This window comes from Strigops habroptila, chromosome 7 (assembly GCF_004027225.2).
Source record: "Strigops habroptila isolate Jane chromosome 7, bStrHab1.2.pri, whole genome shotgun sequence".
NCBI lineage: Eukaryota > Metazoa > Chordata > Aves > Psittaciformes > Psittacidae > Strigops > Strigops habroptila.
The window spans coordinates 6,210,727-6,227,279 of NC_044283.2; the positions used below are offsets into that span (position 1 = coordinate 6,210,727).

Here is a 16,553-nt window from a genome sequence, read left to right on the forward strand (position 1 = left end):
GTGCCTTAGACTTGATAATATGCCATCAGTAACTGTAATAATGTGGAGTGCCTGCCAACATGCAGTCTAGAATCTCACACTAAATAATCCTGATACATGAAAAATCTTGGATAACAGATTTCCAAGTACTTACGTGGCTATGATACACAAGCAAGACAGCCACAGGATGATTCACTGTTTGGGCTAGATGGCCTAATGGCTTCTCTGGGAGAGAGAGCAATCTGGTCTGGAGAAGCTGCCTAATCTCCACTTGGTCATTGCAGCCAACCACCCACTCCTGTCTCTGTGGTGCTTGGATAGCACTCGAAGTGATGCTGACACTGTAAGCACTTGCAATCCCAGAAGCAGGAATGTTTGGTGGTGGCCCCGCTCCTCCAGCTGTGGTTCACAGCCTGTCTGTCACCAGAGAACACCAGTGTGTGGAGCAGATGTGCTGCTGTAACCCGAGGTGAGGAGGTAAAGGCTCGTTGCAGGTCAGAGCATGGGGTGGAAGTTCCCTCTGGTGGAGAAACAGGCCCAGTACAGAGAGAAGAGCAGCGTGGCCATGTGGATGTTCCCTCTAGAAGATAACGTTGTAGAGGTGCTGAACTTTAACTACATGTCTGTCTATAGCTGCAGCTTTAGCTGAGGATGAGCGGTGCTCTTGGTTTTCTGGGGATGAGGTCCAGAGAGCCTACATAAAAACAGATGCTCCCGTTATGGAGGACTTGGAGCTGAGCAGGGGAAAGAAGGTAGGTAAGGACTGGATATTACAGGATGATCATGGGGATGGACAGGAGGTCTCTGATCAGCTCCTGCCTCTGCTACCTCCGGTTGGAAATGGTCAGTCTCTCCCTAGAAGAGCTCCTCACAGGTGACTCAGGATACATTAGGGAATTTCAGCCTCTTTCAGCTCTGCTGACTCAGACTGATGGGGGCAAATTTGCTGCAGAGTCACGGTCCTAGAAAAGAACAATTGTTGGGCATGGAGGCAGTGCCCTAATGCCTGAAACCAGACTGACTGCTCCATGGAGCAGCTTCTCAGTGAACCTCAAGGCTGGTCTCATGGTGGCAAGTTTGAGATTGAAGGGTTGCCACAAGACGAAAACACATGAATTGCCATGGGCTGATAGAAGGGAAACACCAGTGGATGATGATGTCTGGCAATCTAGTCACATTTGGCATGTGCCAACATAGTGAAGGAAAGGAAGGAGAACCCAAAGGAAGCTTAGGGAAGAACCACAGGTCAAGCAGGTCAAGCCAACATCCTGGATGAAACCCTGTCCTCAGGGAAGTGGTGAACACTGTTAAGATTTGGCTGGGCAGGGTGCTGGGACATCTGCTCTAGGTCATGCTTTGCCAAGGAAGGTTGAATCAGATGATCCTTGAGGTCCCTTCCAACATGGGATTCTGTGATTCTATGGTTTGTTGTTTTGCATGTGGGCAAACGCTCCATGTGGAAATGAGATCTGCCAGCTGTGAGACTCCCTAATGAAAATCAGTGTGGAGGAAAGATGGTTGGCTGTCATCACTGCCAGTGATGGGGATTCACCTGGATCGTGTGGCTCACACCCTTGTCTCTTGTGTCTGGAAACTTTGGGGCATGGAGGGAAATCCATCTCTTCCTGTGTATCCAATAAGCCCATGGACACTACCCCTTAGCTTTGCCCTTGCATTGCTAGGACAAAGTGTGATGGGTTTAAACTGAAACAGGGGAAGTTCAGGTTAGATATAAGGAAGAAGTTCTTTACTGTGAGGGTGATGAGGCACTGGAACAGGTTGCCCAAAGAAGTGGTAAATGCTCCATCCCTGGCAGTGTTCAAGGCCAGGCTGGACAGAGCCTTGGGTGACATGGTCTAGTGTGAGGTGTCCCTGCCCATGGCAGGTGCTTGGAACTGGATGATCTTCAGGTCCTTTCCAACCCAAACCCTTCTATGATTCTATGATACGAGCAGTCTAGACAGGCTTGGTTCGTGTCCTGCTCGGCTGCGGTGCTCCAGCCACCGCCCTCTCCCGGGGTGGGGGGTGTCTCCCGCTGGGGAAGCCGACGGGAGCAGGGAGCGGCGGGCGAGCATCTCCTCATATCTCCTCATCCCTCCCGCTCCTCCCGCAACGCCGAGCACCGGGGCGGGGTGGGGGGGGGGGGGGAGGGGAGGCGGCGGCCGCGGGCCCTGCCCAATCTCCGCGGCCGGGCCCGGCTGCGCGTTGGCTGCCGGCGGCGGCGCCGCCGCCAGTGAGGCTGCGCTGAGGCTGCGGGGCCGGATGGCCGAGCCGCCCGCCCCGCTCACTCGGGCGGCGGCCGGCGGCGGGCGAGGAGCCGGGGCGAGCCCTCCCCAGCGGGAGAGCCGAGCCCTGCGGCACGCAGCGCCATGGTCTCATGGATCATCTCCAGGCTTGTGGTGTGAGTAGCTGCGGGCCGGCACCTGCACGCTTGTGTCTGTCCGTGTGTCCGTGCGGTGCCGCGCTGCTTGGTCCCGCTCACCCGCGCTATGAATACGCGGTGGTGGTGGTGGTGGCTCGGCTAAATTTAGCCGGTTGTTGTTAGGGATGGGGCTGTCCGCTGCTTTTGGTGAGGAGAAAATAGGTGGGTCAGGCGGTGTTTGCCAGCGTGGGAGCGTTCCAAGGGGGTGGAAGGAGAAAAGGCGAGGTGATAAGGGAGGAGGAGGAGGAGGAGGAGGGTGGTTGGTGCTGCGCGGTGATGAAGGGGCTCGGGGTCAGGATGGAGGGGATCGAGCATCTGCGGGGGGAAGGAATGGACGTGGGTTTGGGCAGCGGCGCTTTGTTAGCGGGGCTCGGCGGGGACTCGCGAGGGGGCGCGGGAGAGGCGCTGCGGGGGCTCCCCCCGCTGCCGCCTCCTCTCTTATTTTGGGTGAAGAAACACCAAATATCGTTCTTTCCCTCTTTGCACCTTGCTGTCCTCTCTCTCAAAACCCGGGCTCGATTTCTCTTCAACCGCTCAGCCTTTGAGGAGAAGCGTGTGGCTCTTTGCACTCGTCCTACAGCTTTTTCCATAGCTGGAAGTGGTGTAGGTGGGAATACATGAGAAATTCCTTGGAAATTCTTCCCAGGCACCAGGGGAAAACGGAGCGAGCTCGAGGTTTATGTTCATCTGCCGCACCTGAGAAGAGATTCAGTGAGGAAACAGCATTTTAATGCCAGTAGGAAAATTCCTGGGGGAGGAGGGAGGGAGTTGAGGCTTAAGGTGGGGCAGCAGGATGGCTGCTGTGTCTCCATGCTGGAAACAGGGCTGGTCAAGGTTAGTGCACTGAATCACATGAATCATTTGCCACTTTCCTCTGCCCTGCTACATATAGCCGCAGACTGAGGAGAACATGGGTTGTGCTCTGAAGTTATTGCAGAGGGTCTGCAAGGGCCTGTCACTTTCTTTGTCTGAAAGAAACGTGCCGTGATGTTGCGCCAGCAGCATAGTTCCAGAAAGGCATTTTCAAGGTCTCCTCTTTTGCCATAGGTGATAAAACATCATAAAGAAAGCTCGCCTTGATCTAAGCCATGTCTCTGTATCACTAAGACATCAGGTGGCTGTCGGATATGAAGATTTTGGGGGGGTTCCAGAGTTGCCTTTAGCCCTTGGAGGTGTGTCATCTGGATTCAGCTGCAGTGTTACTGGGTTTGCACTTCATTATGGGAATGCATATTAAATACTTCAATGATTTAATTTGACCAATATAACTGTGCAGGTATCTCTGACAGCAATGGGAGGTGTAGTGTGCGTTGCCCAAGGCTGCTTTTCTTTCTCCTCTACTAGACTAATTTCCACTTTGAAACAACCTGTCATCACAGAACCCAGCTCATCCTCACCAACAAAGAATGTCTACAGAGAGATAGTAGTTGAACTTCCTTGTTTTGTCACACAGACACATACCTGGGTGATTTCATCTAAGACACATGGACTGAGTAAAAACCTGGTAGAGGCAGGACATAGATCAGTTGATATCTGCAGTCAGGAATCAGCTGAACATAGAAACCTTCCCATTCTCTTCAGCTTTATGTATCTGAATAGCATGGCACAGTGTGAAATCAGCTGTGTAGAGGGTGGTACCAACTATTTGTTACGCTAGAATTTTAATGGCAAACAACAGTTTGGATATACAGTGTAAATATGAATCATTTAGTAATCATAGTAATAATTGTAAAAGATTTTTGCAGGAAACCTAGGGCAAGCCAAGCTTCATCCCTACTGTCTTTGCACTGCTGCTTAGTATCATAGAATCCTAGAATGGTTTGGGTTGGAAGAGAGCTTAAAGCTCCTCCAGTTCCAACCCCCTGCCCCGAGCAGGGACACCTGCCACTAGAGCAGGTTGCTCCAAGCCCCTGTGTCCAACCTGGCCTTGAACACTGCCAGGGATGGGGCAGCCACAGCTTCTCTGGGCACCCTGTGCCAGCGCCTCAGCACCCTCACAGGGAAGAGCTTCTGCCTAAGAGCTCATCTCAATCTCCCCTCTGTCAGGTTAAAGCCCTGACAGAACTTAATTGGGCTTCAGCTTTCCTAACCTTTAAGAATGTTTTGCACCAGGAAGTGCTGGTTTGTTATGATCCCAGAAAGAAACTTGGACCCTGTAGTGTTATTGCGTAAAACCCCATTTCCTAGAGCTAACATTATAATGAAAAAGAGGAGGCTATCGATAACCTTACATCCCACCAGATGCTGGAAACCCTGACAAGACAAACAAGAACAGGCACGTGGTTTCTTGCTGGTGACCAGTGAGATTCATACAGGCTCCTTCCTTACTATTAACCAGCCGAGTTGGTCCTGCACCAGGGGGAATGTGCAGCGTGAGAAGGCCAAGAAAGGCAGCACAGCACAGACCTGCTTCTGCTCTTAGGTGGATCACTGACTCCTTGAGTACTGTGGTCTTCAGATTATGATCATGACAAAGATTTAATTTATCTAATCTCATTTTGAGGCACTAGTTGATCCATCAGCAGATAGCTGTGCTCTAAGTACAGTGACCAGCTGGTTGGGTTTTCCCCCCCCCCCGCTAACACCTATTTAGTTGCTTTTTCATCAAATCTTGTTATCTAATAATGATTAGGGGCGGAATATGGTTTGGTTTCATCACACTGAATAATGCTTTGTGCTCTTCTGCTGATCTCTGTGGAGATTGTGGCTGATATGACTCAGCTAATAGGAAGGGCTTTAAAACAAAATGCAAACCTTTGCTTTGGCTCTTGGGTGCCCTGTTGCTTCCACTGCCTCTGATTTGGTTGTTACTGTCTCTGTCCTGGCAATTTCTGTTTCCAAAATGTTGCTGAAGGAGAGGAGTCTGCGAGCACTTCTCACCCACTTCAGTGCGAAGTCAGGCAGCTCACTGCAACCCTCTTCCATCATTTCAGCTGTAGTGGTTCGGCTTTGTGTTAATGCTGGAGTGCTGGTTTATGCTGTGCTACCTGCGGAGCCATGTGCTGGAGGGAAACTTCAGAGCAGCACCTTGTCCTGCCACAGCTGTGTGATACAGGCTTTATTATGTCAGGACCTGCACTAGGCACTGTACAAACGTGGAACAAAAAGATAATCCTATCCCTGGATATTTCTCCTTTAAGAGCTCAATTCTCATCCTCCTGTGGTCTAAGGAGTTTTTTCGCTCACCTCGATGAGAACAAAATCAGGATGTTCTTTTTCTTATGGTAGTAGATTATAGATGACTTTTCCACCAAGGGATGTCTGTGATCAGTGTAACTATAATTGTTGCATCAGGTTAAAGAATTCTTTGGTTCTTCTTTGGCTTTATTTGGTTTTGGAGTTATTTGTTGCTTGGTCTTTCACAGTTACGGCAGTGGGATCGCATCCTTACTCGTGGCTTAATTACAGCCTCCTTTTTATTCATCATCTGTGAGTACATCTCAAAGGACATCCTGGCACACCTGTATCTCAGTTTCCTCCTCTGGGAAGTGTAATGAACTGTGCTGAATTCATCTTCCCTGAGACAAACCAGAAGGGATCAGTGGCATGTCCTACCATCTGCAGTTTATTGCTGTTCATTTCAGAGGAGATTCTTTCTTGCTTCAAGTGGTAGAGACCACTCTAGCAGAAGGACTTGGGATTTGTCTTCATTACTGCAGTCCAGTTCAGCTACAGTGCACATCACTGGCAATCCTAGGTGGTTGCTGGTCTGCTATACCTCTTGGCTGTTGTCTAAAAGCATTTTGAAGTTAAAAGTGGTATATATATATAAACATAGAATGGTTTGGGTTGGAAAGGACCTTAAGATCATCTAGTTCCAACCCCCTGCCATGGGCAGGGACACCTCACACTAGGTCATCTAGCCCAAGGCTCTGTCCAACCTGGCCTTGAACACTGCCAGGGATGGAGCATTCACAACTTCCTTGGGCAGCCCATTCCAGTGCCTCAGCACCCTCACTGTAAAGAACTTCTTCCTTATGTCTAACCTGAACTTCCCCTGTTTCAGTTTGAACCCATCACCCCTTGTCCTATCACTCCAGTCCCTGATGAAGAGTCCCTCTCCAGCATCCTTGTAAATGCAGCCTATTGCATTTGCATGGAATTCCTATTCTTTGCCCACAAACGAGGAACTTGCTCTTTGTGCTTGGAGTAATGCAGAGCAGAAACACAGATTTTGGCTCCAATTCTGAAAGTTAGGCACTATGAAAGCCTTTTCATCTGCAATGTGTGGCAAAGGAAGGAGATGTCAGTAGAAATGAGGCTGGGTCAGACACGTCAGTAGCTGGGATGATGCTGTGTGCCTTGGACGTTTGAATTCCTGCTGTGAGGAGCTTAGGAGTGCATTACAGATTATTGCAAAATGGTTAAATATGTTCCTCCTGGTGAAACCCACAGCCTTAATTATGCTTTTTTGCCTGTATTTGTTTTCTTTTAAATCAAAACACCAGTAATGGCCTGTCTGATCTCTTACGGCTTGATGTAAAGTAGGGTGGCAGCCACAGATATGAACAGAGAATTCCCAGCCCTGTGTGGAAGTAACAGGGATTTACCAAAAGCATTCTTTCTTCTGGGTGCCACTGGAAGTAGGTAGTTCTGAACAAAGCCAAACAGGAACCAAAGAATTCTTTAACCTGATGAGTGAAATTTCCTTCCCAGTTACAATTTGTCAGCTTTCTCTTTCCTCTTTTCCATTTTAGTGAAATTTAGCACATCCTTCTTGCTCCTCTTTGTCATGTGTATGGGAAGCCTGGAGAGATTTATGAATAAAAAACCCCCCCAAATCCATATAAATGGATACTATATGATGGTAGAGAGTAACTTGTATCCTCTTTCCTAGAGGCAGGCAGAGACAGGATCTGCTCAAGCAGGTGAAGGGATAGCACAGCCCCATGCTTTTGGTTATTGGAATGTCAGTGTCTCAGTTGTTCCACACCACGTGTGAAGGTCCCTCTTCACAGTCTACATTATTTACTTGGTGCTGGCAGGTGGTGTGAAGGATTCTGGTATTTCTCTGTGTGAAATGGCTTTAAACTGAAAGAGGGTGGATTTAGATTAAATGTTAGGCAGAAGCTCTTCCCTGTGAGGGTGCTGAGGTGCTGGCACAGGGTGCCCAGAGAAGCTGTGGCTGCCCCATCCCTGGCAGTGTTCAAGGCCAGGTTGGACACAGGGGCTTGGAGCAATCTGCTCTAGTGGAAGGTGTCCCTGCCCGTGGCAGGGGGTTGGAACTGGATGAGCTTTAAGGTCCCTTCCACCCAAACCAGTCTGGGATTACATGAGCAGCAAGTGGTCTCTGGCTCCCAGCTCAGCACCCACCACGTGCATCTCTGCCGCAGCCTGTACAGAGGGGGCAGGACCTGCTGGTGACAGTGACAGAGGCGCCTCCAGCGCAGGTGCGACATTTGCTTTGCCCTTCATGTGAAATGTGACCGTGGTGCTGGCACTGCAGGATAACGCTGCTGCTGCTCTGCCAGCCTGACCCAGATATTCCTGCTCAGGCACAGATGTGCTGGGAACGCTTCTAGCCCCAATGGGGAAGCGTTTCTTGTGTGCACTGCACAGATGTGACTAGTCCCGGTTTGGCGAGGAAGGATGTTGTACCAAGCTCCAAGTTGTGGAAAAGAGCTGAGGAAGTTGGTCTTTATAGCTGCCTTACTGCAGTATTCTGCCTTTGTGGGACTCTTTCCATTTCACTGTGTTAAAACACTTTGAAGCGTTCATTTAGTGCTGTGTTAGAATGATTTTTGCTGCCATTGTACTGGTAAGGGCGCTGAGGCACAGGGGGATCGAGTGATGTGTCCAATATTCCACAGAAAACCTATATAACTATAGCTATATAACTATATAACCTATATATAAAGGTGTATTTCCTCCAGGCTTCTTGATCAATAAATTAATGGAAGGGGATCAGATAAAGGGAATTGGGCAGTGTGGTCGTGGTTCATTTTGTGGATTTGTGATGGGTGTGAGAGGGGTAGATCAAAACCTTAAATAGGTGCTACCTGGAATAGTCAAACAATCAAAGGCTTAAATATTCTGAATAATGACCCACTCCCTTTCAGATCCTCAGTGCCGTTGTCAGTGTCACAGGCAGCAGAATGCAACAGGCAGACTGCCCAAGTCAGGCTACCAAGTCAGGCATTACACTACCTACAACTGGTAAAGCCTTAGGTATTAGGAAGAAATTCTTTACCACTGTGAGGGTGCTGAGGCGCTGGCACAGGGTGCCCAGAGAAGCTGTGGCTGCCCCATCCCTGGCAGTGTTCAAGGCCAGGTTGGACACAGGGGCTTGGAGCAACCTGCTCTAGTGGAAGGTGTCCCTGCCCGTGGCAGGGGGTTGGAACTGGATGAGCTTTAAGCTCCCTTCCAACACAAACCACTCTGTGATCATGCCTCCTACTTCTTGAGCAGTTGCTTCTAAGTACTAAGGTCTGCATTTGCCTTTCTGCTTCCATGCTTTCAGCAGACAAAGATGGTATCTTGGAGACTTTCAGGCTAATTGTAAATGTAGGTGAAGACTTGGGTGCTGCAGTTTGGATTGCCATAGAACTTCTATATGTCAGCATTGCTTCTCTGTCCTCATTAGGCAGCTAGGATCTCAGCCTAGGTTTCCATCTGTTGACTTCTCCACTTGACTGGATCAGGGTCACTCAGCACAGTTCAGGTAGGTCTGGTGAGTTGAAACAGCTTAATGGAGGGATGCATCCTTGTAATGGGGCTCTTGGCAAGCAAAACACTTAGATGGCAAAATCTCACTTAAATCATCTGTGGTGTTGAAGTTCATCACATGCTGCTTTTTGCAGAGGAAGGTGTCATAGAATCACAGAGTGATTTGGGTTGGAAAGGACCTTAAGATCATCTAGTTCCAACCCCCTGCCATGGGCAGGGACACCTCACACTAAACCATGTCACTCAAGGCTCTGTCCAACCTGGCCTTGAACACTGCCAGGGATGGAGCATTCACCACTTCTTTGGGCAACCCATTCCAGTGCCTCACCACCCTCACAATACTTTCCCATGTCTCATGCTTTCATTCATGTCCCATACTTTCATTATCACTCGTATGCAATTTTGTAAGCTCTTTTGGGCAGGAAGTCTCATTTAGGATTTTGATTTTACAGCATGTCCTGGTTTCACTGGGATACAGTTAATTTCCTCCCTGGGCACCCTTGGCAATGGCATTTAGTCTCTAGTTGGTTCTCCTGAATTCTGTAGTAATATAAGAATAAATAATGTATGAATAAATGCAGCTCTGCCTTCGATGTGAATCATTTATGAGACTGATCCTGAGCTCCTTGGTAATTTCTTTGTGACACTATTCCTGGTACAGTGTTCATGTTCCGTTTTGGCATTTCACATGCATGTAGTAGGCCAAGATTCCTGCTCTGAGGAGCTCCTAATTTAAACTGGTGAAATACAGGCAAACCAGATGGTGGGCACAGTGGTGAGAATGAACTAGAAGTAGTCACAAAATGAAAGCTGTGTTTTATCTTGGAATTGTGTGTTTCTGAGGAGAAGGACTGAGATAACTGGAGGGGGTTTTGTCTCATCCTGCAGGCAGGACCCGAAGCAGCATGTCAGGACTAGAAACATGGGTGATGCTTTCCAAGCTTCATCTTTTGATACGAACCTCAGAGCAGGCACATCTCCTTAGTAGGGTACCCTGCTTTTTGTTCCTTGTAGATGCATTTTGCAGGATCTAGAAGGTGAGGACAAGGGGTTTTAGTTTGATACGGGTGATAAAGCAGTGACCTATAGGCTGCCACATAGCCAGAAAGGCAAGGATGATACTGAAGAAGCAGAGAGGTTGGTTGTACAGTAGAACCGAAGAGCAGGGGTTGTGTTTCAGAAGAGACACACATTTATATGGAGGCAGAGGATTAGGTGTCAGGTTGGAGTCAGACTCTTGGGAGCGCCGGGGGGACAGCTGGGAACGCTGCCCTGCTGTCATGCTGCATAACAGTTGTTTCTTTAGATGCTGCCTTCTTGTTTGCTGCGTCCCTTCCTGCTCATGCACTGATTGCTGATAAATAAACACCAATTCCAAAGGAGGAATCGATCAACTGGTCGATAAAGCTGCAGTTTGTCTTCCCGCCTTCTCTCTGATGGAGCCAACAGTCATCTTTTGCTTTCCAAAATGGCCAGTTTTACAGGGCAAAAAAACCACTATTGATGAACCTGTTTGTGAGGAGCTAGAAGGAATGTCCCTCATGTTTGTCGGGAATTTGGTGCCTTTCTGGCTGGGTCCCAGGGATGCCAGGCAACGTGTGTCGCCTGCCTTTGAGTCTACCAAGCAAGTCAGTGCTATCAGCGTCAATAGTTGCAGCTCCTGCTCAAGGAGCTGTTGAGTTCACGCTGTTGCTTCCTTTCATTCAGCTCAGTTGAGCTCATTTATTCTATTTCTTGTTTTCAGCCTCTAAATAAGTGTTTTTAGAGGAAAGCCAAAACCTGACAGACGTTTCTTGCCTCCTGTTTTAGAGGGAGGCTTATGACAAATAACCAGCCTTGTACGAGGGAGGAGGGAGAGACTTGTGCTGCACATTCTGTATGAGAATACCAAGAGCCTTGATTCAGCAGTGCTGCAAAATCCCTGTAGGAAGAGGGCAAGTTAGTTATTCTTTCTTAATGTGGTACCTGTAAAATAGGCTTTAGTGGTAACTTCTGTCCATATAAGCTATCAGTTCTGCTTCACATGGGATAGACCCTGCTGTGGGCATGAGGCACACTCTCTGCAGTAGAATTTGGCACTATAAATATGAATTTAGAGCCAAGATTTCCAAGGCAATGGTTGAAAGTTCAGGGTGCTTTGCGATGTTTTGCATAGGGATGGCCTTTCTTGTGACAGATCAATCCTGATTGTCAGTCCTTGAGGAGCACTCCTGGAGGAGTAACACCAGCAATCTTAGATGGCATTTCATAAGGAATACCTCTCTAGGGAGGAGAAATCGGAAGCATGTGGTCAAGATTAAGAGCAGAGCAATCACAGGAAGACAACCTTCTCCTGTCACCCAACACTTCATGGCTACCCTTGTCTTGATGTCTTCAGCCCAAGTGCTCTCACACTTGGTGTGATGATGTGGGGAGACCATCTCACCCAGGCTACAGTCAAACAACCATAGTGATAAGGCTGCTGTTCTGCCTTAGTTCCCACAGGGCTGCTCTGGGCCACGCTCTGCCTTGGACCCCTTCATGGGCAAGCAGTTGGAGGCTCTTGAGCCTCATTGGGCTCATTGGAAGAGTTTTGCTTGTCCTGCTTCCTCTTCTGCTGGGGATTTAGGAGGCCATAAGTCTGTGCATGTCTAAACTTAGCCCTTTGAGCCACCCATATTATGTGACCCACAACAAGCTATCCCCAGCCTGAATAACACCATCTGCCTTGTAAAATCTACCTGCAGAATTCATGGTGACATTTGAAGGAGAAAGATGGATGCTGGAGCTGCCCAGAGGCTGAAAGGCTTTAGGTTTAGTGATATATTTCAAGAGAAAAGACTGCGACAATAATGGGCACAGGCACTGAATGAGACTTCCTTCCTTCCAGATGATCTATGTAGATGTGAGTTGAAGCACATTGACAGGGCAGCTTGGAGGCTCTTTACATTTTCCCTGGCTTCATTGTACCTGGTTTGCAGCTGAACAAAGGATTCCACTTCCCAGGTTTATTGTTTTAACTCTGCTTATGAGGATTTTGGCCAAACCGGAAAGATGCTGCTATTTACAAAGAATATTAATAATTAAATGGAGATACTCGGGGGAATACACTCCATAAGGTTGGATTTGTTGAATTTAAGTAGATCATAAAAATTTCCATGGCAACACACTCTGCTGTCCTATATGCAGAAAGGGTCTTTCTTGTAGGATCAAATAGAGGAAGCTGTTACTTAAAACAGATACCTTAAAAGCAGAGTGAACTAAGAGTAAATAGCTTCCTGCATAGATGTTGTAGGAATTTTCTCCTGTTTGTTATATTGTGCTGACCTCTTTTCATAGCTGTCAGAATGCAGGCACTCAAACCAACCCCCTGCTGACTCTAATGATTTAGGGGGAAACTGTGATCTAATAATCCCTTCTCGGGGTATCATCTCTCTCTCATGGATATATCCATAGCTGTGGATGCGTGTAGCTATAACTGTCATGAATCTGATTACTGTGGTGATTTTTAGCAGGCCTACTAGAATCTCTGTTTTACTGCTTATACCTGTGTCTGTGCTTGTAGTTTCCCATCTCACAGCATTAGATAAAGCTGATTCCATCACTATTTGGATACATTTTGAGATAGATCCTTGTATATGGTGTATAAATGGTATATACATATATTTTGTATATGGTGTGTTATGTCACAGCTGGCTGTTAGATGGGAATTGGTAATGATGATCCAGCACCTGAACACAGAGATAACTGAGTAACCACACATTCACTTAGGAGATTTGAAGGTTCTTAGATCCAACAGGAATTGCACCAACTCTTTTCCTCTAATCTAGCAATCAAATAAGTGTATCATTTTATAAGCTCAAAAAAGCCTTACAGGCACATGAGCAGAGATACAGAATCCTTGTGAAATGAAATAAATGAAACAGAAAAGATGGAATTCAATAGAATAATTCGTGATGTAACCTCCTAACAACAACCCCACAGTGTATGAGAGGGGGAAAATAGTTCAGATTGGGAATAACTGCAGCTTCTCTGTTGTGTCAGTGGAAGTTGGCTGAGTGATGCATTGCCCAATTTTAACAAGAACTACCACAAAGAATTCTCAGTCCTGGCTTGTGGTGAACCTGAAGGATCAAGGGTGGATGTTCTGCAGACAGAGGGAATGAATAGCTGGAAAATGCTGGTTCAATGCAAACCTCAATCATTTTCTTATCCCTAAGGCAATATCAGGGCTTCAAGTTGTGTTAACTGCTGCAGCTCTGCTGAAGTCAGAGAGTGGTGTAAATCTGCTCAGGTCAGAATGCCAAGGTTGTGTTTGCAGCTCAGAACAGTGAGGACCTTGTAGAAGGTGCCAGCTGGATCCTAGAAAATTGAGTTATAGGACAGAAATTGGCCACTTCGGGATAACAGAGGACTTCTGTTCCTTACGAGCCTTAAGTTAAAGTGCCCTTGAGTGGGGACAGATGGAGGATCAAGGGCTCCCAAAGACATGATTCTGTCAGAACAGTTGTTTTATCCTTTCTTTAGTGTTGGGAATTCAATCGCTAGGTTGGAATTTGGTTTTACCTGCACATCAGCAACCAGAGCCAATCATACGGGCTGTCCCAAAGCCTGTAATGAAGATTTCATGGAATGGTTTGGGTTGGAAGGGAGCTTAAAGCTTATCCAGTTCCAACCCCCTGCCACGGGCAGGGACACCTTCCACTAGAGCAGGTTGCTCCAAGCCCCTGTGTCCAACCTGGCCTTGAACACTGCCAGGGATGGGGCAGCCACAGCTTCTCTGGGCACCCTGTGCCAGCGCCTCAGCACCCTCACAGGGAAGAGCTTCTGCCTAAGAGCTCATCTCAATCTCCCCTCTGGCAGGTTAAAGCCATTCCCCTTGGCCTGTCCCTACAGGCCCTTGTCCAAAGCCCCTCTCCAGGTTTCTTGTAGCCCCGTTAGGCACTGGAGCTGCTCTGAGGTCTTCCCTGAACCTTCTCTTCTCCAGGCTGCCCCAGCCCAGCTCTCTCAGCCTGTTTCTGACCTCAGATCCAGAGCTCTCTGCTGAGCTTCACTATAGAGCTTTTCTCTCATAAGGGTTAATACCCACTGAAAGGTGAGGATGAAGAGCACAACCACCTTCTGTTTAGATTCAGTTTAAAGAACCCTAATGCCTTATTGCAGGCCACTCAAGCACATGTATTTTAAAAGCTACTTTAATCATGTCAGACAGGGAGAAACTGTGTCATCTCTCATATTTCATCCCTGTGCCCTCGTGTCAAGGTCTGTTACAGAGGGTGCTGCACCTTGCAGCGTGCTAGCTAACCACAGCCTGCTGCCATTAGCTCTTAGCAAGCATCCCTGATCCTGGCTATCTTAAACCAGTGCTGCTTTGCAGGCTTTCCCCAACTGGGAATCCCCAGGACTTGCTGACAGCCATTTCCAGCGCCTGGGGGATGTGACATACGTGATTGATGATACAGACCCTATGCATGTTTGTAGAGACTATTCCTAGATCACTGCAGGGTGAGCAGAGCTGGGTAAGAGACTTGCATACAGCCAGAATGAAAGATCCTGCCTTCCATCCATGAGGCAGGACATGCATTTTAAGTACATAAATACTATGCCAGATTTTGCACGGTACTTAAATCTAAACTGTCTGCTTCCCTTAGTGTCTTGATTCAGAGTTAATGTCATGTAAATCCATTCTGTAAAACCTCTCCCCACACCCGGGATTTACTAATAGATGAGATATTTTTCCTCTCTTTGCTATAGTGTGTCCTGAGGTGTTTGCACTAGGATGTGCTCTCCAGCCACTGGAATGGCTCAGCATTCTTTTCCAATTACCATTCTGCTGAGGTTTGCAGATACTTGGCTGTAACAAATCAGGTCCCTGTTCAAACACTATTGTGTTTTAGGTATGTTCTTGAAACCAAGAAACCTCACTCTGGCCAGTCAGTCCATCAGTAAGAGAAGTCTGTGAAGGCCCAGTTCTCGAGGCTCCTTTTATACAGCTACATGTTGTATTTGAGACAATTAACCATTTCATTTCAAAACAGCAACGCTTTGTGTCTGGAGAGTGGCATTTGTAACACTGTCATCCTTCTGTGTGAATCTTCTTGCCTGGGAAGGAGAACAAGCGCTGGCCTGTGGCATTTCAACCAGCAGTATCACAATGAATAAGAAGCGATGGCAAAGCATACATAAGATAGCAGGCAGTGTGGGTGTTCCCACAAAAAGCACAAGCTGCCTTCTCAAGCAGCTGCTTGCTTAGAAATCTCTGTAACTTGGAAGCAGTGACTGTCTTTCCCTTTGCTTTCCTCTCCAGTTATTTCTGTGAAGCCTCCATCTGGCTCCTAAGCCTCAGTTTGTATTTCATTCTGTATTGTGAGTAGCTACCAGCTGCAAGGTACATGTGTGTAAGACAAGGTAAGAAAGGAAAAGAGGTGAAGTCCCTAAGCCAAAAGAACAAGAAGAGGCAAAGCCTTTGCTGTTCTGAATTGTGCAGTGCTCTGCCTTTTTGCTCATGCCTGAAACAAAGAGGTGTTACTCATGGTGTAAGATTGGAGCTATGCCTGTGTCGCAGGCTTTGATCTGAACACGCTGGGGTTTGGGGAAATGCAGAAGAGAATGGCGTGCCTTATCCCTTTTGCTCTGTAATGCTCTCAGCCAAAGCCTGCAATCCAAAAAGATAAGAGAAGTCTGGGAGAGATCAAAATGGAATGCAGATGGGAACATGACATTTTCTATCAGAATGAGGATTGAGTATCTGCATAGCAATACTGCTGTCAGGAGGCATTAAAAAACCCTGAATCTCAAGCCCCTTCACCAAATTGTGAGGCTGGATTTTAAATCCTAACCTTTATAGAATGTGCCTATATATCTATCTCTGTGCATCAGATTCTCTACTCTGAACCTGCAGATTGGTTGTCTGCTCTTTCCTGAGAAACCATTCACTCTGAGGATTTATTTTGAACAGAGATGTTCCTCTAATCACTTTCAGGACATCACCTGATGAGATTAAATGAACAAATGTGAGAACTGGCAGTCTTGTGATGCTAAGCTGTGCTCACAGGGTGAGATCATCTAAGTGCAATGATGGCGGTGATAAAGGCTGGCACAGAACGTAGCCTGGAACTGTGACTTCTGTTTCCAGATCTCCCATTGGGCTGGGACCAAACTGCTGCTTTCCAGTGGTGAAAGCCAGTTAATTTCCAGCATGGTCAATGGAACCTGTAGATATTCATCATCTCTGAAAGATGCCTTTTCTCTCAAGGCAGCTTTCATCTTTTTTATCTTTTATCTAAAGGATTTTACCCTAGGAATATCTCTATCCAAAATGTATGATTTTGATTTCCAGTTTATGTTGTGAAGCTCTCAGTAGGAAGTGCTGTGCTGTGAGATGCTTCACTAGGTACCTGTCCCTGCTAGTAAGTCTCTCCTTCACTATAGGTAATAGCTGGTTGTTTAAAACTGTAGTGCCGATGGGTAGTAGTAGTGCTATGAAAATTGGTGGAAGGTAAAAAAA

General features: G+C 47.3%; 1 protein-coding gene across 4 annotated transcripts in view; it reads left to right on the forward strand.

The window, feature by feature from the left end:
- Nucleotides 1-1,913: 1,913 nt before the first annotated feature.
- The window catches only part of REEP1 (receptor accessory protein 1), a 68,862-nt gene continuing 54,222 nt past the window's right edge, over nucleotides 1,914-16,553 (forward strand). For 3 of the 4 annotated variants that reach the window (XM_030493077.1, XM_030493078.1, XM_030493076.1), the window contains exon 1: nucleotides 1,914-2,380. In XM_030493077.1, the coding sequence (XP_030348937.1) occupies nucleotides 2,349-2,380 (32 nt within the window). In that variant the 5' untranslated portion in view covers nucleotides 1,914-2,348. The remainder of the gene's footprint in view (nucleotides 2,381-16,553) is intronic. The other variant, XM_030493079.1, reaches the window with a different exon arrangement.